The sequence below is a fragment of the Phocoena phocoena genome, chromosome 17 (genome assembly GCF_963924675.1).
Source record: "Phocoena phocoena chromosome 17, mPhoPho1.1, whole genome shotgun sequence".
NCBI classification, from domain to species: domain Eukaryota; kingdom Metazoa; phylum Chordata; class Mammalia; order Artiodactyla; family Phocoenidae; genus Phocoena; species Phocoena phocoena.
The window spans coordinates 18,358,547-18,385,053 of NC_089235.1; the positions used below are offsets into that span (position 1 = coordinate 18,358,547).

The 26,507-nt window shown below is 41.4% G+C and overlaps 1 protein-coding gene across 2 annotated transcripts in view; it reads left to right on the top strand.

Annotated features, from left to right (window-relative positions):
• LY96 (lymphocyte antigen 96) overlaps nt 1-22,838 on the top strand; it is a 31,343-nt gene extending 8,505 nt beyond the window's left edge. Inside the window, exons 2-5 of one of the 2 annotated variants that reach the window (XM_065895433.1) lie at nt 5,824-5,913; nt 10,743-10,871; nt 21,995-22,047; nt 22,679-22,838. In XM_065895433.1, the coding sequence (XP_065751505.1) occupies nt 5,824-5,913; nt 10,743-10,871; nt 21,995-22,047; nt 22,679-22,777 (371 nt within the window). In that variant the 3' untranslated portion in view covers nt 22,778-22,838. The remainder of the gene's footprint in view (nt 1-5,823; nt 5,914-10,742; nt 10,872-21,994; nt 22,048-22,678) is intronic. The other variant, XM_065895434.1, reaches the window with a different exon arrangement.
• The last annotated feature ends 3,669 nt before the right edge of the window (nt 22,839-26,507 follow it).

A 26,507-nucleotide genomic window follows, 5' to 3' on the forward strand; every position in this document is an offset into this window, starting at 1 on the left:
CAACGTGAGAGGCCACAACAGTGAGAGGCCCGCGTACCGCAAATATGTAAAACAGTATTATTAACCATAGTCACCATGCTGTACATTACTTCCCCATGACTTATTTATTTTATAACTGGAAGTTTGTACCTTTTGACCCACTTCACTCATTTCTCCAATCTTCCACCCCCTACCTCTAGCAGCCTGTGTGTCTGTGAGTTTATTTTTTGTCTTTTGAGTGTGTTTGTTTTTTAGATTCCACATATAAGTGAAGTCATACTGTATTTTGTCTTTTTTTTTTTTTTTTTGGCTGTGCCACACGGCTGATAGGATTTTAGCTCCCCAACCCGGGCCCTCGGCAGTGAGAGCTCGGAGTTCTAACCACTGGACCGCCAGGTAATTCCCTGTCTTTCTTTGTCTGACTAATTTCACTTAGCACAGTGCCGTCAGGTTTCATCCATGTTATTGCAAATTGGGCAGGTTTTCCTTTGGTCATAATCCACACAGGAATAAACATCTTTGCATCAGATGTTTGTGAACATCCATGATTCGATGAAATGACTGTTAATATAGCTCATTCTGTGAGACTTTTATTGCAGGCAAACTCAATTCATTGAATGAGAGATGTTAACATTAATTTTAAGGGTTGCATTCAGGGGCAAATTAAATAAAACTGGTTTAGTCTCTTTCCCCTCCTCCTCAGTGCTTTTATAAGCTCTTCTACATCCTTCTTGAAACTTCTTATTTAGGAAGATTTGTTTATTAACTCATTCATTCATGTATTCAGTCACTTACCATTTACTAGAATTCTAAGTGCTTGATGTGTATTTTCTATTTTTAACCAATGGAACATACAGAGAGGTGAGGAGAGTATAGAAAAGAAGAGCAATGTAGAAAAGAACAGGTTAAAAAGTATGAAAATGGAACAAGTAATTTTATGAAAATATGTTTTGGGAAGTTCACCCCCTTCCCCACAGTTTAAAGTAATTCACTACCTTCAGCCTCCACCTTAACAATGTAAGGACGTTAAAATACTAATCTGTTTACATTATAGGGAGTTTTTTCGGTATTCGTACAGTATTTTAAATTTTATTTTACTGTGGTAAGAACATTTTACATGGGATCTACCCTCTTAAATTTTTGAGTGTACAGTACATCATTGTTGACCATAGGCATGAAATTGTACAGCAGATCTCTACAGCTTATTCACTTGCTTGACTGAAACTCTATGCCCATTGATTCGTAACTCCCCATTTCCCTCTCCCCTCAGCCACTGGCAACCACCATCCGCTCTTTGATTCTATGAATTTGACTATTTTAGATATGTGGGCTCAGGCAGTATTTTGTCCTTATATGACTGGCTTATTTCCTTTAGCATAATGTCCTCAAGGTTCATCCATATTGTAGCATATTGCAAAATTTCCTGTATTTTAGGACTAAATAGTATTCCGTTGTATGTATATACCACATTTTCTTTATGCATGTATCTGGTGATGGACATTTAGGTTGTTCCCACATCTTGGCTATTGTGAATAGTGCTGCAATGAATTTAAGAATGCTAATATCTCTTCAAGATCCTGATTTCAATTGTTTTGGATAAGTACCCAGAAGTGGGATTGCTGGATCATATGGTAGTAATATTTTTAATTTTTTTTTTTTTTAAAGAGTAGCCAGGATGGCCCTTTATTTTATTTATTTATTTTTGGCTGTGTTGGGTCTTCATTTCTGTGCGAGGGCTTTCTCTAGTTGTGGCAAGCGGGGGCCACTCTTCATCGCGGTGCACGGGCCTCTCACTGGCGCGGCCTCTCTTGTTGCAGAGCACAGGCTCCAGACGCGCAGGCTCAGTAGTTGTGGCTCATGGGCCTAGTTGCTCTGTGGCATGTGGGATCTTCCCAGACCAGGGCTCGAGCCCGTGTCCCCTGCATTAGCAGGCAGATTCTCAACCAATGCGCCACCAGGGAAGCCCATATTTTAAAATTTTTGAGGAATCTCTGTATTGTTTTTTAGAGCAGTTGTACCATTTTGCATTCCTACCAGCAGTGTGCAAGCGTTCCAGTTTCTTCACATCCTTGCCAACTGTTGTCCTTCTTTTCTTTTTTTGATAATAGCCAATCTGACTGGTGTGAGGTGATAGCTCATTGTGGTTTTGATTTGCATTTTCCTGATGCTTAGTGACATTAAGCATTTTTTTATATACCTGTTGGCCATTTGCATGTTTTCTTTGGAGAAATGTCTATTCAAGTCCTTAGCTCATTTAATTAAATTAATTAATTAATTAATTATTTCACACACACTGTATTTTATTTTTACAAGAGATAAATAAACTGACACCAAGCATTGTAAATGGATGACCACAACAAAAGCAACAAGGATTGCAATTACCAAACATGAAACACACTCATACTATGTCATAATATTGACATTCAGTCCAGTAATCCTCCATTGTAACTGCTCCTTTACTTTGCAGTGAAAATTGATTTGTATATTTTTTGCCTCTGAGTCCTTGTGGGATTTTTTATTTTTATTCAAACAGAAAGTCACAAAAATTATAATCATCCTCATCAGTTCACTCGGTCCCATGTAATTAATTTTTTTTTATCTTGATCTTTTGTTGGCACTTTTATGAATTCATCAGTTTTCCATTAGAGTTCTGAAAATGCTTATTCATTCAGTTCAGCAGGATAGTCAGTTACCAGAAACCTGTACTTGTCAGAGTCTTTTCCATGAATTCCTTGAAGATGAAACCCTTTTTTTTTTTTTTTTGCGGTACGCGGGTCTCTCACTGTTGTGGCCTCTCCTGTTGTGGAGCACAGGCTCCGGACGCGCAGGCTCAGCGGCCATGGCTCACGGGCCCAGCCGCTCCGCAACATGTGGGATCTTCCCGGAACGGGGCACGAACCCGTGTCCCCTGCATCGGCAGGCGGACTGTCAACCACTGCGTCACCAGGGAAGCCCGAAACCCTTTTATAGGAACATTTTTGCGAAACCATCAGAGTACACCCAGAACTGTCTGTAAATGACAAAAGACTTAAAAATGACCACAGTTAAAGATTTGATGAAAGTTCATAATAATGCAATTGACAAGGAAATTTAGTTATTTCTGAGATATACATTTAAAAGTAATAACTAGAATTATGACTTATAACATTATACCAGAACATATAAGATTTTTAGAAATTTCATGTAATGTCTGAAACATTTATATTAACATGTTTCCATACAAATAACCCAAAGAAAGTTTAGTATTAGTTTTTTGTTTGTTTGTTTGTTTATACTGCAGGTTCTTATTAGTCATCAATTTTATACACATCAGTGTATACATGTCAATCCCAATCGCCCAATTCAGCACACCACCATCCCCACCCCACCGCAGTTTTCCCCCCTTGGTGTCCATACGTTTGTTCTCTACATCTGTGTCTCAACTCCTGCCCTGCAGACTGGTTCATCTGTACCATTTTTCTAGGTTCCACATACATGCGTTAATATACAATATTTGTTTTTCTGACTTACTTCACTCTGTATGACAGTCTCTAGATCCATCCACGTCTCAACAAATGCAAGTCCTTAGCTCATTTTAAAATCAGGTTATTAGTTTTATTACAATTGAATTGTTGGAATTCCTTATATATTTTGGAGATTCACACCTTATCAGATATATGGTCTGTAAGTATTTTCTCCCATTCCACAGGCTGCCTTTTCACTCTGTTGATTGTTTCCTTTGCAGAACAGAAGCTTTTTAGTTTGATATAGTCCCACTTATTTATTCATGTTTTTGCTGCCTTTGCTTTCCATGTCATATCCATGAAGTCATTGTCAAGATCAATGTCATGAAGCTTTTCCCCTGTATTTTCTTCTAGGGTTTTTACAGTTTTGAATCTTATGTTTAAGTCTTTAATCCATTTTTAATTGGTTTTCATTTGTGGTATAAGATAAAGGTCCAGTTCTTTCTTTTGCATGTTTTGCCAGCACCATTTTTTGAAGAGACTGTCCTTTCCCCATTGTGCGTTCTTGGCATCCTTGTCAAAGATTAGTTGACAAAATACACGTGGATTTACTTCTGGGCTCTCTGTTCAGTTCCATTGGTCTATATGGCTGTCTTTTTGCCGCTACCATACTGTTTTGATTACTGTAGCTTTGCAGTATAGTATGAAATCAGGAAATGTGATGCTTCCTCTTTCTCAAGATTTTCTTGCCTATTTGTCATCTTTTGTGGTTCCATATGAATTTTAGAGTTTTTTTTCTATTTCTGTAAAAAGAGCCATTGAGATTTTGATAGAAATGTATTGATTCTATCGATTGCTTTGGGTAATATGGACATTTTAATAACATTAATTCTTCCAATCAATGAACATAAGATATTTTTCCATTTGTTTGTGTCTTGTTTAATTTCTTTCATCAATGTTTTGTAGTTTTCAGCATACAAGTCTTTCACCTCCTTAGGTAAGCTTAATCCTAGATATTTTATTCTTTTGGTGCTATTGTAAATTGGATTGTTTTCCTAATTTCCTTTTTGTATAGTTCATTGTTAGTGTACAGAAATGCAGCTGATTTTTTGGTATTTTGATTTTGTATCCTGTAACTTTACTGAATTTTTTGATTAGTTCTGACAATTTTTAATGGAGTTTTTAGGGTTTTCTAGATATAAAGTTATGTCATCTGCAAACAGAAAATTTTACTTCTTCTTTTCTGATTTGGATGCCTTTTATTTATTTTTCTTATCTAATTCATCTGGCTAGGACTTCCAGTACGATGTTGAGAGTGGGTATCCTTGCCTTGCTTCTGATCTTAGAGGAAAATCTTTTAGTTTTTCGCTGTTGGGTATGATGTTAACTATGGACTTTTCATATATGGCCTTAATTATGTTGAGGCAATTTCCTCTAATTCTAGTTTGTTGAGAGTTTTTATCATGAAAGGATGTTGAATTTTGTCATCCATTGAGATGGTCATGTGATTTTTATTCTTCATTCTATTAATGTGGCATATCACTTTAATTGATTTTTGTGTGTTAGACCATCCTTGCATCCCACGGATAAATGCCTCTTAATCAAGGTATATGATCCTCTTAATGTGCTGTTGAATTCAATTTGCTAATATTTTGTGAGGATTTTTGCATCTAAACTCATCAGGGATATTGGCTTATAGTTTTCATGTAGTGTCTTTGTCTTGCTTTACTATCAGGGTAATGCTAGCCTCATAAAATAAGTTTGGCAGTGTGCCCTCCTCTTCATTTTTTTGGAAGAGTTTGAGAAGGGTTGGTGTTAATTCTGACTTAAATGTTTGGTAGAATTCTCCTGTAAAGCCATCTGGTCCTGGACTTTTCTTTGGGAAATTTTTGATTACTGATTCAATCTCCTTACTAGTTATAACACTGTTCAGACTTTCTTTCTTTAGTCCTCTGGGGATCTCCTTGGAAAAGTTGGGGCTCTGAACGCATGAACCAATCTCTTCGCTCTGAGTGAAATTGAGGGGTAGGTTAGCTCTTCCTAATTATGCTATGCCAGGAGCAGTGTCTCTTGTGAGAGGTGTCCCGAACCTCAGTACTGAATTGGTGAGTCTGGTTTTACATTCTCCTGGGTGCAGGAAACTTTCGGTTGGTTTCTGATTTCTCACAAAGGGAAATTGTCCGTAAATTGTTGCTGAACTGGTGTGTTTGTCAAGGGAAGGAGGACTTTTTACTCTACCATCTGGCTGACTTTACTCCTCTGGGGAGGGAGATATTTTTAACTACCCTTAATTTTTCTCATAAAATTTTAATACTAAAGATAGTTTTGGGGGGCTGATATTCAGAATACTTATTGTAAATGATTTATAGTAATTTTATTGACATTAATTTATTCCATTTAGATAATTTGAAATTCCCTATTTCAATAAATGCCGAGCCCTGTATAACATTGAAGGGAGGCCGTGGAAATCTGTATCTTTACTACATTCCAAGTAAGTCCAAAGTTTTGTTTTTGTAGATTACAATTAAAAGGGTTCCAGAAATATCAATGAAAAATGATGGTGTTCTAAATGTACATGTATTAGTTTTCTCTTGCTATGTAACAAATTATCACAATCTTAATGGCTTAAAACAGGACATATTCTTTATCTCATAGTTTTTGTATGTCAATAGTCTGGGCATGGCTTACCCGTGTCAGCTTCAGGAGGTCTCCCACAAGGCTGCAATTAAGGTGTTGGCCAGGGTTTCTTCTGAAGGCTCAACTAGGGAAGGACCCAATTCTAAGCTTATGTGGCCATTGACAGTGTTCAGTTTCTGTCTGACTGTTGGCCAGCCCTCGGTTCCTTGTCATGTGGGCCTTTTCATCATGGCTTCTTGTTTCCCTGAAGTTAGCAAGGGGGACAGTTAACTAACAAGATAGAAGTCACAGTCTCATGTAGCCTAATGAAAGTGCCACCCTATCACCAAGTCAGTAGGCTAGCTCATACTCATGAGGAGGGATTCCATAATGGCATGGTAAAAATGGAAATAATTAGAAACTTCTAACCATCTACCAGGTATATCCATTGTCAGTCATTAGATATTCAGCTGATACGTAAACTTGGGTTTCCATGAGTCAAAGATTTGTGTCTGAGCAAACAAGGACATTTTTTCCTAAAGGTGACCTTTCTAGAAAAAAATATGATGATGATGATGATATGAAAAAAGACAATGATTTTTGTTTTGTTTTGTGTTATTTCTTCTTTTTCCTCTCTATGATTTTACTTGCCATCATCTTATAAAAGTTAATTGGGTGATGGTGATAGCATTGGGCTGGATCTGAGTGTTTGTGAAAACGCACAAAAGTTTCCTCCTCTCCTACCGGTCAGCTGTTGCCTGTAAGGATCCCCGGAAATTCAGTTGTAATCATCATCATTATCATTATTGTTTTCATGATCACTATTATCGTTTACATCCTAGCTTATATTTGGAGCTTATACTTTAAAATGTGCTTTTACATAAATAAACTAAAGAAACATAACCCCCTGATTTTAGTTCTCCAGCTTACAGGAAAAAAGGTAGTTGAGAATCTAGAAATGGTAGACGACAAACTTATGCTTTAATTTCCCTGAAAACCTGTATCTTGATACTTTGTTTCTGCATTCATTTAGTCATTAAAAAATACTTAGTAAATGTATAGTTTATTTCAAGTATTATGCTAGGTGCTGTGAATTCATTGATAAATAAGACATTCTCTTGACCTTCAAGAATCTCTCAGTGCAATAGGAGAGACAGATGTGTAGATAATACAGTATGATAAGTGAAATGCTAGCAATAAGGCTTAGTGGTAGCACAGAGGAAAGAACAATGAGCTACTTGCTCCACTTTCTTGGCCAAGGGTGAAATAAATAATCTAAACTTTTTTTTTTTTTTTTACTGAAGTATAGTTGATTTACAATACTATATTGAGTTCAGGTGTACAACATAGTGTTTCAGTACTTTTACAGATTATACTCCATTTAAAGTTATTACAAAATAATGGCTATATTTCCCTGTTCTGTATGATATATCCTTGTTGCTTATTTTATACATAGTAGTTTGTATCTCTTAATCCCCTAAAATAATCTAAATTTTTGCCCAACAAAGGCTCTACAATTTCTTCCTCTTTTCTCAGGTTTTGTTTTCTGGTCTATGTGGGGTGCTTTACTTCTAGGTGTTTGCAAAAGTGATTATTTACATAATGAATGACCTCATTTTCAAGTGAGCCCCTTCCCCTTAACACACAGGAAGCAGGCCTTCCAGATCCAAGTAATAATAATACAACACAGTTTCACTTAGGGTTCTCTGAAAAGCAGATACCAAGAAGGAATTAGACATACAAAGGATTTTTTGGGGGAAATGTTTGTGAACAATAAAGGAAAGAGGAAGCTAGAGCAGGCAAGGAGAGGATGCAGGTTGAAGTGTTGGTCTGATACCTTTGAAATGAGAGAGAAGGAAGGAGAATTTGGTAGGATGGTCATCAGACCAAAATGCATCCCTGAGACATCCTCAGCCAGGTCAGTGGGGAGTCTTAGAGCAATGATCGCCTGTCACACATGTCCCATGATAGTGTCCTTGTTGTGCTCTGTCATTATAGGAGTAGACTGTTCGAGTCTGACCTCCGGATGAGTGCTAAGATATATCTGAAAGTGCAGTAGCTGGTGGCTGTCTGCCCACTGCCCTCCTCCACACAGATTCTTTGGAAGGAAGTTTTAAGCAGTACACCTCCATGGCCATCGCAAATACCCTAATCACTTACTAAATATGACATTTATATAACATGATATTAATTCAGTAATGAAAGAATGATTCAGTCATGGTTTTTTTTTTTTTTTTTTTTTTTGCGGTATGCGGGCCTCTCACTGCTGTGGCCTCTCCCGTTGCGGAGCACAGGCTCCGGACGTGCAGGCTCAGCGGCCATGGCTCACGGGCCCAGCCGCTCCGCGGCATGTGGGATCTTTCTGGACCAGGGCACGAACCCGTGTCCCCTGCATCGGCAGGCAGACTCTCAACCACTGTGCCACCAGGGAAGCCCTGAGTCATGGTTTTTTATGATGCTTTGCAGTTATGACCTGAGTTTCCCTAGAATATACTAGAACATCTGTATAAAATGTGGGCCACATTCATAGAAATCAACCTTATTTTTGTGGCCCTATCTCTACTTAAATTCAGTAAGAGCTATAAGAGCAATCTTGTACCAAAAATAGGCTGGAAATGGAAATGATTTGAGACTTCATAGCCTTGCTAATAAATTATATGTCACTATTAACTAATTGACATATACAGCTTATATACATATAAGCCTTCCTCAATGTTATTTTCAGAAGTTCCCAAAGTTGTGTTAGGTGAGCTCAAAAACAGTCTTCTTTGCTAAACCCCTGAGAGCCACCATGTTTCTTGTCTCTCACTCCAACACCCACATTGATATCTCTGGCCTGCTGAGCCACGCAAGTGGTACCTCACTTCAACCACTGTTCACATGCCTAACATGACCACAGTGATATCTAAGGGCAAGAAGCTTCTCAAGATGTAAAGGGTTGAGATGTCAAAGCAGCACTTCCTTTCTTGGAATCATTGAAGACTGGAATCATGGTGTGTTCCACACAGAAATGGAAGAAGATTCTTTGTTCTGCATTATCATTGGATGCCACGCTACCATGTGCTTGTATCTCAAGGGATCCCTTGTGAAAACAGCTCTTCAACTTCTATACACATCCCTGCTTTGAGAAAGGTTCAGGTCCATGTCCATGGCGTGGGCCACGGGGCCACTGTTTGAAACAGACTGTATAACATTCTTTTTCTCTACACTTTACCCTGAAAGTAGAGAAGTGGAGACAAGTAAGGAAGTTTGGTGGTACTTTAGGCTCAGAGTAACGAGAGGCTGCATTAAGATAGTGGTAATGGGGATAAAAGGGACACCAGTAGGATTGACCGGGATTAGGAATTCTAGTGCTGATTTGGTGATGAAGATAAGGAAATCACTTTTGGATCTTTTGGGTGTGGTAATAAGTGACATTTGAGTAGAGATATTGAATGCACACAGGGGACAGATGCTTAAAAGAAAAGTTGAGACTAAAGATGATGATTTGGGAGTTATTACCCTATGTGGTATTTAAAGATGGGGAGAGTGTGCAGTGTGAAAATTGAGAAGCACTGAGATTAGAATCCTAAGAAAGATGAGTCAGTGAGCTAGACTGGGGAGAGGAGTCAGAACGCAGAACGGTTGGAGGACAACAAGAAGAGAGTGGTAGCGCCAACACCAAAGGAAGGACAGGGTTTTGAGGAAGGAGCTAGCAGTTCTGTTCTGCATAGCCAAGTTCAAGGTAAAGATGGAAAAACTTTTTTTAAAATTTTTATTATGGCTACAATAAGTCATGGTGACCTTATTAGGAAAATACTTTCCATGAGGTAGTGGTTACAATAATTGTTTTCATTATAAAAAAGACTGTGCATCTTGTCCAGTTGGGCCAACTGAGTAACTTAGAAGAGTTGAGCAAAATGCATTTCTTCCTGGAATTTTCCATCTTCATTGGTAATAAAGAGATCCTGAGGAAATAATAAATAGCTCATCTATTTAATTTTTAATCAAAAGGTTAAATTTTGTTCTCCAAGAAATCTTTCATCAAAACAACCTTCCTGGGCTTCCCTGGTGGCGCAGTGGTTGAGAATCCGCCTGCCAATGCAGGGGACACGGGTTCGAGCCCTGGTGTGGGAAGATCCCACATGCCGCAGAGCAACTAGGCCCGTGAGCCACAACCACTGAGCCTGCGCGTCTGGAGCCTGTGCCCCGCAACAAGAGAGGCCACGACAGTGAAAGGCCCGCGCACCGCGATGAAGAGAGGCCCCCGCTTGCCGCGACTAGAGAAAGCCCTCACACAGAAACGAAGACCCAACACAGCCAAAAATAAATAAATGAATTTATAGAAAAAAAAAAACAACCTTCCTTTCCCTTCCCTCTCTTTTGAATTTCCTAGTGGAACTATGACTACAACTAGAAATTTTATATTTTCATTTGATAGTTTTCTCAAAAATATAGGTTATTCTATTTTTAGGCATAGCCCACATAATTCTCACTGTGGAACATTCTATTTGATTACAATCAACTAGTGGCCCTCTCAGAACTTCAGTTTTCTCATCTACAAAACAGGACAATAATATCCACATTATAGGTAGTTGTCATAATTAAATGAAATAATGTAGGAAAAGCACAGGGCATATTTTAAGTATACAGTAAATGTTGGTTATTAAATATTTATTAAAAATACCTTATTTGAGTGGCTAATGAAATTTTTTTCTTTTTAAGGAAGAGACATAAAAAGCTTATATTTCAATATCTATGTATCTTTTAAGTCCGTGAATTTCCCAGTGCGCAAAGAAGTTATTTGCCGAGGATCTGATGATGATTATTCTTTTTGCAGAGCTCTGAAGGGAGGTAAGCATTCAATTCGTTTTACCCTCAGAATAGAGTATAATACCTTATGAGAACGCTATGAAAATTAAATACATTAAAAATGTGAAGTTCCTTTTCTGATAATAATTCTTTATTTCCATCCAAAGTTTTTCTTTTAGCAGTTTAAACGATATTTTACAATTATGTTACTGGATTGTTATTAAGATGACACTTATTTGGTGTGTTTGAAGGGATATTAAAATTTTTACCTTGCTCAGATTAATACTGTATATTTACCCTTGGTTATGGTTCTCTGTTTCTAAATATTACATTTATTATTTTTCATAAAAACACAATAGATTTTTCTATGCACTTACATTCATTCCCTCAGTGTCTTTTCTCCCCTTTTTTCCACCCTGGAATTATTCACAGAATCATAAAATTTCAAACTTTAGGAACTTAAAGGTCACTTATTGCAAACCCATGAATTTTTCCTTAATAATTTTTAAACTAGCATTTTTAATAGTTTAAAAAATTCTATATATCATATTGTCACATTACCAAAAATTAGAAAATGAAAACAATCAAAAAGTCACAGAATCAAAAAATTCTACAATCATATTGTCACATTACCAAAAATTAGAAAATGAAAACAATCAAAAGGTCACAGGGCTTCCCAGGTGGCGCAGTGGTTGAGAGTCCGCCTGCCGATGCAGGGGACACGGGTTCGTGCCCTGGTCCGGGAAGATCCCGCGTGCCGCGGAGCGGCTGGGCCCGTGAGCCATGGCCGCTGAGCCTACGCGTCCGGAGCCTGTGCTCCGCAAAGGGAGAGGCCACAACAGTGAGAGGCCCACGTACCAAAAAAAAAAAAAAAAAAAAAAAAAAAAAGTCACAGAATCATATTTCTAAGAACATTTTGGAGTATTTTGTTCTCATTTTTAAATTCATGCATTTTGTTATGCAGTTGTAAGTATACTGTACTATAATTATTTTCTTTTTAAAAATTAATTAATTTAATTATTTGACCAGATAATCCATGTGGTTTAAAAATCAGAGTATAAATGTTACATAATGAAACCTCTCCCTTAGTGGGTATGCCCTGGTTTACTTAACTATTTTCCTATTAGACATTTAGTTTTCTTCTGATATTTCTACTATTATAAATAATATTATAATGCATATATAAATATTCTCATATTTTAAATTTGAATATTCTCATGTTTGGAAGAAGGAGTTAACACATAACTCCAAGGGAGATTCCTGAGCTTAAATGGTATGAATCTATGTGGTTTTGTTTACATAAGGCTGAATTACTTTTCTGAAAGATTGTCTCAGTTTATACATTGTACCACTGGCAATGTATACGTATAGTAGTTTAATCTCTGTCTTGTTAACATTGGGCATTATCATTTTATTTTTTAAAAGTTTTATTGGGTTATAATTGATTTACAATGGTGTGTTAGTTTCTGCTTTATAATAAAGTGAATCAGCTATACATATACATATATCCCCATATCCCTCCCTCTTGCATCTCCCTCCCACCCTCCCTATCCCACCCCTGTAGGTGGTCACAAAGCACCGAGCTGATCTCCCTGTGCTATGCGGCTGCTTCCCACTACCTATCTATTTTACATTTGGTAGTGTATATATGTCCATGCCACTCTCTCACTTTGTCCCAGTTTACCCTTCCCCCTCCCTGTGTCCTCAAGTCCATTCTTTATGTCTTCAGAACCATTTTTTTTTTAGATTCCATATATATGTGTTAGCATATGGTATTTGTTTTTCTCTTTGTGACTTACTTCACTCTGTAAGACAGTCTGTAGGTCCATCCACCTCACTACAAATAACTCAATTTCATTTCTTTTTATGGCTGAGTAATATTCCATTGTATATATGTGCCACATCTTCTTTATCTATTCATCTGTTGATGGACATTTAGGTTGCTTCCATGTCCTGGCTATTGTAAGTAGAGCTGCAATGAACATTGTGGTACATGACTCTTTCTGAATTATGGTTTTCTCAGGGTATAGGGCATTATCATTTTAAAAAAGAAGTTTTTAAAAAATTTTATTAGGTTAAAAAACTTAAGCCTAATTGTTTTTTTAAAAAATAAATTTAGGGCTTCCCTGGTGGCGCAGTGGTTGAGGGTCCGCCTGCCGATGCGGGGGACGCGGGTTCGTGCCCCGGTCTGGGAGGATCCCGCGTGCCGCGGAGCGGCTGGGCCCGTGAGCCGTGGCCGCTGAGCCTGCGCGTCCGGAGCCTGTCCTCCGCAGCGGGAGAGGCCGCGGCAGTGAGAGGCCCGCGTAACGCATAAAAAAAAAAAAAAAAAAAAAAAAAAAAAAAAAAATTTATTTATTTATTTTTGGGTGTGTTGGGTCTTCGTTTCTGTGCAAGGGCTTTCTCTAGTTGCGGCAAGCGGGGGCCTCTCTTCATCGCGGTGCACGGGCCTCTCACTATTGTGGCCTCTCTTGCTGCGGAGCACAGGCTCCAGACGCGCAGGCTCAGTAGTTGTGGCTCACGGGCCTAGTTGCTCCACGGCATGTGGGATCTTCCCAGACCAGGGCTCGAACCCGTGTCCCCTGCATTGGCAGGTGGATTCTCAACCACTGCGCCACCAGGGAAGCCCCCAAGCCTAATTGTTTTTTATTAACATTTTTAAAATTACTATTGCAGTTGAATGTTTTCCCCTATAATTATTTACCAGTAACCAGTGCCCTCTCTTGTTTAAAAGCAGATTTCAGGTAGTTTACATGCATACGTTAATTTGAGCAACATAACATAAATTAGATAGACAAAAATTAGTTGGGACAAAAATGGAAAATAACGGTAGAGAATTAATGGAATGAGAGTAATACAAAAATTCTTGACAGAAAGGCTTATACTTGTTTTGACAGGGACATCAATTGGATTATACATTTTTTAGCAGTCAATAAAAAAAAAAAGTTTCTGGGAGTTCCCTAGTGGTCCAGTGGGTGGAACTCTGCGCTTTCACTGCCGAGGGCTCACATTCGATCCCTGCTTGGGGAACTAAGATCCCACAAGCTGTGCAGTATGGCCAAAAAAAAAAAAAGTTTCTAAGTAAACCAATCTACTTGCTATGCAAATGAAGCTTCAAGATATGTCTCCCAGCCAACCAACTCTCCTCATCTCTAACTTGTCTGCCACTCCCAAGCCACATACACATTGTGGAGCTGGCATTGCTTATGAGTCTGGGCTCAGAGCCATAAACACCTGAGTCAGTGTCCCAGCTTTTCCACCTATCAGCAATGTGACCTTGGGTGTTATTTAACCTCTATCAACCTCGTTTTCCTCATCTGGGAAATGGGGACGGTGAAACCTATTTTACGTGGTTTTAAGGATTAAATTAGAGAATGTGAGTTAAAAAGCTTAGTACAGGTGCTCAGCGTGAGAATTCTAGAATTATGGTGATTAAATATTCATGTGCATAATAGGATCCTTCTTTTGTTCCTGACTTTATTTATAGTCCTGTCATTTTTATAAGTGAGGAAACCGATGTCTGCAGTGGTTCAGTAACGTGCCCTTGGTCATTTGGAGATCTGGTAATGGAGTAGCCTCCTAACTCTTAAGAACTACTCTTCCACTGGCCATGCTTTCTCTCCCTTTGAAAGAAATCCTCGGGACTTCCCTGGCGGTCCAGTGGTTAGGACTCCACGCTTCCACTGCAGGGTGCATGGGTTCAATCCCTGGTCAGGGACCTAAGATCCTGCAAGCCTGTGCTGTGGCCTAAAAAAAAAAAAAAAAGAAACCAAAACAACAACAACAACAAAAAAGAAAGAAATCCTCTTGGTAGATTACTGTTGTTTTAAAAAATGTCCATTTCTCTCATACAACAGCTTTACAATTATTTCACTTAATCTCTGTGGGATTATATTGACATTTATGTGACTTTTCAAGGTTTCACTTTCTAGAGATCAAAGATGTATCAGACTCAACCCAGCCTGCCTGCTTCTTCCCACCTCCCCTCCCTGCCTTCCACAAACATCTGTTGAACCTAATTTGAGCGAGTCATGATTTAGTTTGTGGTGATCCAAAGTTGAATGATAGGTTCTCCCTCTTCAGAAGGTCACTCTGTTCTGGGAAAAAATAGTCATGGGAACAAATGTTACAAGGAAATGTCATAAATGCTAATAGATTATATGCTCTTAGTCTTAACTGCATAGTTACCAACTTACTGTGACAGGAGAACTCAGATAAGGCTTCAGAGAGTCTTTTATTAGAATCTTGAGTCTGAGAACATCAGAGAGTGAGGAAAAAGGACATTCCCTGAGAGGAAACAGCATATGCAAACGTATCTAGCCACGAAGGAATATGTTTTATTTGGGGAGTATCTTTTTTGTAGCTGGAGCAGAATGTGTTTGTGGGGAATTGCTGGAGGTGAGCCTAGAAAAGGGGGAAGGAGCCAACATGTAAGTCATGCATAAAATATTGGCCTGTATCTTGTTGTTAGTGGGTGGGGATGACCCACTGAGATTTCCATTTTTGCACATAACTAAGGTCCTTATGGAAGTGTTACCGACCAGGGTTCTTAGCCTTCCCTGATCGATAGAAATTGATAAGAGGGACTTCCCTGGTGATGCACTGGTTAAGAATCTGCCTGACAATGCAGGGGACACGGGTTCGAGCCCTGGTCCGGGAAGATCCCACATGCCACAGAGCAACTAAGCCCGTGCGCCACAACTACTGAGCCTGCACTCTAGAACCCGTGAGCCACAGCTGCAGAAGCCCGTGCGCCTAGAGCCTGTGCTCCGCAACAAGAGAAGCCACCGCAGTGAGAAGCCTGCGCACCGCAACAATGAGTAGCCCCTGCTCGTAACAGATTCCCTTGCTCGCTCCCTTCCCGAGGTGGGGCGAGCTGGCCAGGGGTCGGCCAGAGGCGTGGCTTAGGTGGTCTGCCCACCCCTTAGGTGGTGGTGTGTGCAAGGGGAATGTGCAGTACCCTGCTTTTGCTCCTGACACCCAGTTTTTGCTTCCGGCTCTTCAGAAGTGGCAGTTGGGGTTTTTTTTGGCCTTTTTGTATCTTGTTGTCCATAATTTGCCCCAACTGGGCCTGCATGCAGTTATTTTTCCTCCCTTAAAGTTTCTCTATGCTTTGTTGCTGGAGGAGACGTTAGTCCAGGTGCAAGCACTGCAGCAAAGGGTCCCGGGTCCCAGCCTGTCTCAAAAGGAGGTGGGGTTGGCTGAGGCAAGAAACTTGGATGGAAGGAAACACAGCTGGGAGGCTGTTGAAGGACCACGAGGGCGGCCCTAGGAGTAAAGAGGAGGAGATGAAAGAGAGCGTATTGAGGAACAGGACAGGTGGGAAGTGCTGACTGATCTCATGTGGCAGGCAAACATTAGATCAATCAACAACTGCTCCAGGGCCGTTGACTGGATGGACGGAAGTGCCATTATCAGCAATGATGTGTGCAAAAGGAAGGGGCAGATTTTTAAAGAGAAGGATAGCGAGTTCTGGTTTGGCAGGTTGGGCTCAAGGTCATTTGGGAACATTGAAATAAACATGTCCATCTGGCAGCCGAATATATGCGCTTAGAGCTCAGGACATTCTGATTTAAGAAGCATTGATGCTGTCAACCGTCCCTTGAAAATTTGGGAATCAAATGAGTAAGGAACATACTTACCAACTTTTAAAATAACTTTCCTTTTTTTAGTTGTTACAAAGGTCATACATTTTTAGGATATGATATTTAGAAAATATGGGCAAGTGAACATAAAATAAAAATTACACATAATCATTCCACTTCTTTTATTTTTAAAAAATATTTAATTAATTAATTAATTAATTTTGGCTGCGCCGGGTCTTAGTTGCGGTACGTGGGATCTTCATTGCGGCATATGGACTCCTTAGCTGCGGCGTGCATGTGGGATCTAGTTCCCTGACGAGGGATCGAACCTGGGCCCCCTGAATTGGGAGCACAGAGTCTTACCCACTGGACCATGAGGGAGGTCCTTCCACTTCTTACACACACACACACACACACACACACACACACACACACACCCCTTCATTTCTTTCAAAAACACATTTATGAATAAATAAATGGCTATTTCAAAGGTGTTTTAAACTTAATAAGTCTGTTAGCCCTATTTTCAGGATTTTGCAAGGGTTGCTGTAACAAGGTACCACAAACTGGGTGGCTTAAGATCAAGGTGCTGGTAGGGCTGTGCTCTCTCTGAAGGCTCTCGGGAAGGATCTGTTCCAGGCCTCTCTCCTAGGATCTGACGGCCCCAGGAGACTCTTGCCTTGTAGATGACCTTCTTCTTCCTGTGCCTTCATGTGGTCTCCCCTTTATGCACGTCAGTCTGCATGTCCAAATTTCCCCTTTTCATAAGGACACAGTCATATTCAATTAGGGTCCACCTTAATTACTTCATCTTAATTTGACTGTCTGCAAATATCCTATTTTCAAATAAGGCCATATTCACAGGTACTGGGGGTTAGGACTTGAATATATCTTTTGTGGGGACACTGTGCAACCCCATCCCAGGCTTGGGTCCTGCGTCCTGCATAGTTGCCAGGAGACCTGGACTGGACCACTGGTGAGCTGCGTGGATCCCTTTCGGGAACCGCAGAGAAGGGCATAAGCTGAGGTTCTGTCTTCCTTTTCTCTGACTCTACCTGGGTTCTCTCTTGGCTCCTTCAAGAGGCTTCAAGCTAACTTCCCATAAGAGGAGAGTGGGAGATATGTCTTTCTCAGAAAGAAAGACAAAACAGTTGAAAAAAGAGGGCTACTCCACAGAAGAGGTTAGAGCTCCTTCCCACATGACCTGGTGAACATTTGGGCAGTTACCCCAGATAGAAATTTGGGAGTTACTTTTTTTTTTTTTGGCTGCAGTGTGGCGTGCGGGATCTTAGTTCCCTGACCAGGGATTGAACCTGTGCCCACTGGACCACCAGGGAAGTGCCTTGGGAGTTATTCTTGATTTCTTCCTCAAACTCAAGTCCCATCCATCTCCCTCCCTCCCTCTCTCCCTCCTACAAAGCTGACTGGGTTTGCTTCACAACCAGGGCCCTATACTTAGAAGGGCTTCACATTTGGGGTGTACTATTCTGGGATCACAGTCTTGAGATGCTTAGTCATTTTATCTTTGAGCGTGTGTTTTGTACACAAAGTGTGATGGGACAGTGGTGTATGTGCCCACCTCCCCTGGACAGGTTCTTGGCTCCCTGCTGCTCATTACGTGCTGGTGCCCTGGGCCCTGTCTGGCATCTCCCCTCTCATCCCATCCAGTGACACCTGCCACCCTGTGCCCCTGGTGGAGGCCCAGAGCAGGGAGGGTCAGGGTCAGGCATGGTATCCTGCAGTGTCTGGGCTGGGGTATGGCAGTGGCCGCCCCACCTGGGCTGGCAGCACCGCGGCACTGTTTAGCGGGTGACTAGGTGGGGGCCAGACGGTCTCCCCCGCGGCAGGCAGCTCATGGAGGTATTGCACAGAGGTTGCCAAACCTTTGAGGGTCACTTGTGGATCTGCAGGCCTGTGGTAAAGAAAGATGCCCGATTTGGCTTCCTTGCCCCGTTCTGGGGTATGAGGCATCTGGCAGCATGTGGGAGGGCGACCCTGTCAGGCCCAGGCTTTGCACAGGTGTCCCCCCACTCCCACCCCCAGGTCATTGTGGAGCAGCCCCTGGGTGCCTGTGAGCTTCTACACTTACCTTGCACCCTGTGCCACGGAACATTCCCTCAGATTCTTTCATGCCTGCGGTACCCTCTCTTCCTCCTTCCAAACTTCCTGAGCCTGGCTTAGGTCACTTTCTCCTGACCAGCTTCAGGCACCTTCTGGGAATGAGCCACGAAATATAAATTGCAAAACTTCAGTGATTCTGCCTCAGAGTTAAATGCTCTGATGTTTGTGTTTACAGTCGGCATTGTACAGTATAAAGGGGAGTGGTAAAATTCATGCTAATGATTAAAATTTTTGTTTTATTTTGAATATATTAAATAGGAAACAAAAAATATGGCAGTGACTGTAGTTAGCGCTGCTGTGTGGTGTATCTGTAAGTTGCTAAGAGAGTAGATCCTAAAAGCTCTTATCACAAGGAAAAAAACCATTTCTTTCTTTCTTTCTTTCTCTTTTCTTTTGGTTTTATGAGGTGATGGATTACCGTGATAATCATTTGGCAGTGTATGTAGGTCAAGTCATTATGCTGTACACCTTAAATTTCTGTGCTATATGTCAATTATATCTCAATAAAATTGAAAGAAAAAAATTTTAAAACTCATGACAAGTCTAGAGAGAGGGAGAGAGAGACTATGGAAGAAAGGAAAAGACTTTATATTTTAGTACCTTTAATGGATGTTTCCCGTGCTTTCTGAATAAGTGCCCTCCCATTTTCATTTTGTGCTTAGCCTTGCAAATTATGTAGCTGATCTCGGAGCCAGGTATGCAGGGACCAGGTAGTACCAAGAGCTGGAAATTCAGAAGTGGCCAAAGCAAAGCCCCTGTCCTCATGGAGCTTGTAGGCCAGTGGAGGAAACAAGATGGTAACTAGGTCACAAAAGAAGATAAAGATGAAAGTGAAATAAGATTCAGTTTACGATAAGTGCTGTCAAGGAAAGCAGCAGGATGACGAGACAGAGCATGATGAGGGAGGTTACCTGAGATGGAGGTCACGGGAGGCATTTACCTCCTTTTCTCTTCACCACTGTCACTACCTCCTGGGCTCTCATGGATCTCCCTGACTTTCAGTGCTCCCCTTAAATCCAGCTACTATACAGTCATGTGACTCATCTTTCTAAACAAACTCTGACCATTTCACATCCTTGGATGTTTCCCTATCACCTCCATTCTCTTAGTGTGGAACCTGAGTGCATTCACGCTTACTTCTTCAGGTTTACTTCTTAGCACTCCTGCTGCTTCTTTTTTTTTTTTTTGCGGTACGCGGGCCGCTCACTGTTGTGGCCTCTCCCGTTGCGGAGCACAGGCTCCGGACGCGCAGGCTCAGCGGCCATGGCTCACGGGCCCAGCCGCTCCGCGGCATGTGGGATCCTCCCGGACCGAGGCACAAACCCGCGTCCCCTGCATCGGCAGGCGGACTCTCAGCCACTGCGCCACCAGGGAAGCCCCCGGCTGCTTCTTTGCTTTAATAACATTGAGCCCCTTGCAGGCATACATGTAAGCTATACTGATTTTCACCTCCCTGCCTTTGCTCCTCTTTTTCCAGCCACCTGGCATGTACCCCCTGCCTTCCTTCCCATCTTTTATGATGGTCCTACTGTCACGATAACAATAATATTAACATCAACTATAATATTCATAACATTATCATTATTATTTGCAAGATGCCATGGGAGGGAGGGTCTAGAAAGGAGTAACATTTAATGTTATAATAAATGACATTTGAATGTTAATAACATTTAATGAGTGCTATGTTCCAGGCCTTGTTCTGAGCGCTTACATGTATTAACTTATATAGCCCTTGTGGACAGAGAATGTCACCTGCCATATCAGTAAACAAAGAATGTTGTGGCCATCAAGGCTTCAGCCACTGCAGCTGCCTCCTCCCTTCCCTCCCTCCCCCCCCCCCCCCCCCCCCCCCCCCCCCGCCATGGTAGACTCTGAGGGGTTTCAGGATGGAGAACACAGGATACCGGCCCTAGATAGTTAAGGTGCACATCCAAGGAATGATTCAGCGAGCCCAGACTCTTGCATCTTCCCATACATGGAAAAGTGCTAAATTCATGAACTTGAGAGGTCTGGTTTTTCTTTAATTTACAGTAATCTTTTGATGTTCCGACTGCCTCAGTTTTTTTTGGAAAAACTTCTATATATTCTGGCTCCTCGCTTACCTCTTTGGATCAGTGCCTCAGAACTATCTGAGAGACTGTCTCCCAGGCTTAAGTCCTCAGTACGTCCACCGAATAAAGCATAATTCTTAGCTATAGGCTGTGCATTTTTTTCAGTTGACACCCTCAGAATAATCCTATGAGGTAGGTGTTATTATCCACTGCCTCATTTCACTGAGGCACAGAGAAGTTAAGTGACTTGTCCAAGGTCACACACTGAGTAAGTAGAGGAGCTGGGATTCAAATCCAAGCAGTTCAGGTCCCAGAGCCATCACTCTTAACAAAAATGCTCTCCTGCCTTTATCCTTACTGCATCTTTTCATTGCACACTGTATTTGGAATGGTTTCTTTGCATGTCTGTGTCCCCAAAAGATTTTACCTCTTTGAGGGAAAGGATGGTATTGTACTAACCCTTGTATCCCCAGTCCCTGGTACATAGTAGGCTTTCAATAAATATTGGTTGAACTATTAAATTTGAATTGGATTAGCCTTGAATGAAAGATCATAAGATCATGAAGATATGATCACTTTACTAAGTTCAAGAACCAACATCTTAATGTATTAGTACCCCTAATAACAATACTCCCAGAAGCGAATAAATAAATGCTTATTTGTGAGAAATGAAGGTATAGATGTAGACATAATCTATTCGTTTGCTGGTAAGGATTGTCTTTAGCTAACTTGGAGAAAAATAATCAATACAGTTTGCACTTGACTATTTATATTACTTTAAGAAAGATTTTTGGTCAATACTGCTTTTGTTAGAGGTTCAGAACATTTCTCTTTCTATCCCTACCCTGTAAGTTCACTCCTTTGTTGTTTCTGACTGGGTCAGTGGAGTGTAGTTTTTCCTGCATTTCTGACTCTGTCCCACAGCTTCCTCAGGGCCAGGCCCATGGCTGTGCATTTCAAGTGACTACATAGCTAGGCTTCTCGGTGGTGGGATTGGAAGGAGATTTGGTATCCTGGCTGCCCTCCCAAATCTCTCCTCCACCTTTAGGAAGATTTTTCTTTATCATTCCCTGCTAAGAGGCAGCAACAATAAATATGCACATACGTAACTTGGGATGAAGCATATTAGCACTAGCTTGTTCATCATTCATTCATTATTGAGACCAGTGGGCCTTACAAGTTTGTATCCGCTAAGGGATGAGATATAGGCTGATACTGAGAGGGGCTCAGTGTGGCAGAGGAAGCCACAGGAGAATCGTAGCCAGGGTATAAGATTCATTATTTCTCTACAATTTTGCTTGGGATTGCTTCTGCCAGTAGTAAAATTGTAAGAGGTGCACTGTGGACTACAAACAAAAAAAATCACCTGATGTTAGCCAATAACTTTTTGTATTTTGTATTTTGGTTGTAGAGACTGTGAATACAACAATATCATTCTCCTTCAAGGAAATACGATTTTCTAAGGTATTGTTCAAGTCATTTTGTACTTCCTTAACCTTTTGCAGTAACAGATGTGTTAAGAATTTGAAACAAGCGATTCACAGCTTCTAAAAATATCTATTCAAGATTAAGATGTTCAAGGCTTTTTTTCACTTCTTTTTGGTTTTTGATATTTTGCTCTTTCTTCTTTCTGTGGAATATGGAAAAATAGAAAACTTACACCAAAGAAAGCCCTTTTTAAATTTTATTTTTTCCTTCCAACATACCTTGCTAAAAGTAATGCTCATTGTTAATATGTTGAATGATCTTTGGGTGAAAGCACTATAGGACCGTTGTGTATAACTCAGTGACTGCCTCCATGGATAATAATGATGTAATTTTAGATATCTGCATTAGAAACGCAATGAAATTTTGCACGTTTCACTTTTGGTAACTATTTTAAGATAAACATTAATAATGCATATTCTTTACCTATTTTGTTACAAATTATGTCTAATGTTTGAAGATTTCATAGGCTAGGCTAGAAAACTGAGAAAGTAAAAACCAATTCAATTTAAATGGCTTTCTCCTAGTAAGATAAAATTCTTATAAAAGTCTTACAAAATAGAAGCATCTAACATTTTATATTACTTGTATTTCTTGCTACTCGTTTTAGGGACGATACAATTGTATTACAGAAGCCATTGCTGGGAACACTGAAGAAAGGCTCCTTTGCTTGAACTTTACCATCATATACCACCCTGATTTCAGTTAGAATAAATCGAGTATATGTTTTTATTTTTCAAAGGTTTCATTCTTCATTTAAAATCTTTTTTTTAAAATTTATTTATTTTATTTATTTATTTTTGGCTGTGTTGTGTCTTCTTTGCTGTGCGCAGGCTTTCTCTAGTTGCGGCGAGCGGGGGCTACTCTGCGTTGCAGTGCACAGGCTTCTCATTGCAGTGGCTTCTCTTGTTGCGGAGCACGGGCTCTAGGCATGCGGGCTTCAGTAGTTGGGGCTCGAGGGCTCTGGAGCGCAGGCTCAGTAGTTGTGGCGCATGGGCTTAGTTGCTCTGTGGCATGTGGGATTCTTCCGGACCAGGGCTCGAACCCGTGTCCCCTGCATTGGCAGGCGGATTCTTAACCACGGCTCCATCAGGGAAGTCTTTTCACTTAAATTTTTTTTTTGCACAGTGTATTAGTTTGCTAGGACTGCCATAGCAAATACCACAGACTGGGTGGCCTAAATAACAAATTTATTTTTCACAGTTCTGGAGGCTAGAAATCTGAGATCAAAGTGTCAGCAGATTTGGTTCCTTTTGAGGCCTCTCTCCTTGGCTTGTAGATGGCCTTCTCCTCCCTGTATCTTCACATTATCTTCCCTCTGTGCGTGTGTCCTAGTCTCCTCTTCTTATAAGGACACCAGTCATATTGGTTTAGGGCCCCCCTGAGTGACATCATTTTACCTTAATTACCTGTTTAAAGACCCTGTCTCCAAATCCAGGTGCATTCAGAAGTACTGGGGGTTAGGGCTTCAGCATGTGAATTTTGAACGTTCACAATTCAGCCCATAGCACACATAAACACATAGCCCATAATACAGCCTCTTCAATCGGTCGACTTCTCTCCATTTCCTGCCTCTACTCTGGGACAAGTTGCCAGCATTTCTCCCCTGGACTCCTCTGCTGCCTCCTGACTGATTGTCCTGCACCTGGTCAGGTACCTCAGGTAAGTTATCCTCCACAAAGGTAGTTTCAATAATACTTTCAAAATACAGGTCCTGTCACGTCACTGCAGTGCAAATGGAACAAAACAAAACAAAAACAAACAAGGCCCTTCCTATGGCTTTTGATGCCTTTCGGGATAAAGCTGGAATCTTTCGGAGAGTATGCCAGGCCCTGCCCACCCTTTCCCTCTCCAGCCCCTTTCCCCACCACCCTCCCCTTGCTCTCTGTGTTCCAGAATGTGCCATACTCCCTCCTACTCCAGGACCTTCACCCACACAGTTCCCTCTACCTCAGCCCCATGCCTCCACATTACCCGACCTTTACCCCTTATCAGTAACAGGTGTGGATCTTCATTGGCTCAGGTGCTACTTTCCCAGGGAATTATCATCAGGTAGCATGAAGCACACCTCTTACACTTTTTTTTTTTTTTTGCGGTACGCGGGCCTCTCACTGTTGCGGCCTCTCCCGTTGCGGAGCACAGGCTCCAGACACGCAGGCTCAGCGGCCATGGCTCACGGGCCCAGCTGCTCCACGGCATGTGGGATCTTCCCGGACCGGGGCACGAACCTGTGTCCCCCGCATTGGCAGGCGGGCTCTCAACCACTGCACCACCAGGGAAGCCCCTCTTACACTTTTGATACTGGACAGAGGCAGCCCTGAGTAAAATTCTGCAGAAACTATATAACATGGAGCCAGGCTTCCAGTCTCCTGTGGCTTTCTTGGTCCCCCAGATCCCTTTCCTCCACCCACCTTTACCTCATCCAGGCAGGGCCAGCTTTCTTTGTGATATGCTTTTGTCTACCTGTGTCCCTTCCTTCCAGTTCTCGACACTCCTTTTGTCATTATATCAATCATCTGTCACAAGACTCAACTCCATGATCCCAGACAGGGTAGTCAGCTCAGGTTTGCTCAGCACTCTTGACCCAGCACCTAGCATAGTACTTAGGCCTGAATTTGCTCTGAATCCATATTTGTTGAATCGATAAACACACATTTTCTTCTTAGAAAATGTTCAAATAATAGGTTAACTATAGAAAGCAATATTCCTGCAATCATTCAACTAGTATTTATTGAGCTCCTGCTATATGTCAGGCCCTGTTCTAGATGCTGGGGATACAGCATTTAACAACCCAGGCAAGACATATCCCTGCCCTCATTGAGTTTATATTTTTGTGGGAAGAGACTGACAACTAAATTACTTTAGAACTGAGCATGCTTTGTAAGTGCCATGAAGAACAATAAAGCAGGGCAGGGTGTAGGGACCTGGGTGGGGAGGTAGTGGTGGTTGTGCTTTCAGATAGAGTGGTCAGGAAAGGCCCCACTGAGAAGATGATATTTGAAAGAGTTGAGGGAGCAGGCCATGTGGCTTTCTGGGAGTAAAGGCATTGTAGCTGAGAGAACAGCTGATGAAAAGACCCAGGGGCCAAGGAAGAACAGGGAGCTGTTCAGATGAAGTGAGTGAGGGGAGATGAGGTCAGAGAGGTGTACGCGTTGGCGGTGGGTAGGCACGTGCTGTAGAGTTTGATAGGCCATTGGTAGGGCTTTGGCCGTTGCTCTGAATGAGATGGAAAGCTCCTGGAGGGGTCTATGTGGGAGAATGATGTCAGCTCACATTTTAAAAAGTCTTATTCTGGCAGCCATCTGCTTAGACATGGGAAAAAACTAGGGAGCTTTTTGTGATCATCTAAGTAGGAAAGGAAGGAGGAAGTTGGGAGACTTTTGAAGTAATCCAGGTAAAAGATGATGGAGGAGGTGGTGAGAAGTGACCTACAGTGGATATATTCTGTAAGTAGAGACAACTCCAAAACTACTTTTGTCGATGGGTTGTATGTAGGATATGAGACAGAGAATGGAGTCAGGGATGATTCCAACTTTTTTGCTTGAGCAAATGGAAGGATGGAGTTGCCATTACTTGAGATGGGGAAGTCAGGGAGGAGCACGTTTTAGGGAGGGAAACCAAGAACTTCGTTATGGACATGTTGAGATATCATTAGACATCCAAGTGGAGACTTCCTAAAGGCACTGGATAAATGAGGAGAGGTCTCCTGGGCCGGAGATCGACACTTGGAAGTTGCCAACATGTAGAGAGGAGTGTTGAGAGAGAAAGTAAGAGGTCCAAGGATTGAGCCCTGGGGTTCTCCCTCATCGGGGAGTGGGAGGTTTAGGAGGAGCCAGCAAAAGAGAGGGAGTGGCCATGGAGGTAAGAGGAAAACCTGGAACGCTGGCCTATTGGAAGTCAGGTGAAGAAACTCTTTCCACAATTTTGATCTGCTGATCTGTTAAATAAGATGAAGACTGAGTGTTGACTTGGATTTTGCATTGTGGAGGTCTGTGATTTGATAATGTCACCAATAAAGAGTCCCCTGAATTTTCTAAGCATCAGTTCCAACCATGTGCCACCCAAATGTAGGGGTCATTTATTAAGCTCTCTGCAATGCTCTGTGCAATCCCCACTCACTAAGGTTTGAGGTAGGAGGGCAGGTCCTTACCCACCTCCATTTCGTCCTTTAAGAGGGGGGGTTTGGGTTGAGGGTCACAGCCCAGCTTTCTCTAAAAACACTTCCACAAATCTCCTTTAAGATCCTCCCTTGCATAAAAGATCCCTTGACCCTTTTTTATACTTAATGGAAATACTTTTATTACTTGATGTAAATATTTTTTATATACTTCATGTATGATAGCTCATTCTGTAACTTTTGAACTCTTGAGGGGGTTCCAGAGCTGGGGAATGGGTTATCAGACATTCCCTATTCCTTGATGTTGTTCTGCTATAGCCAC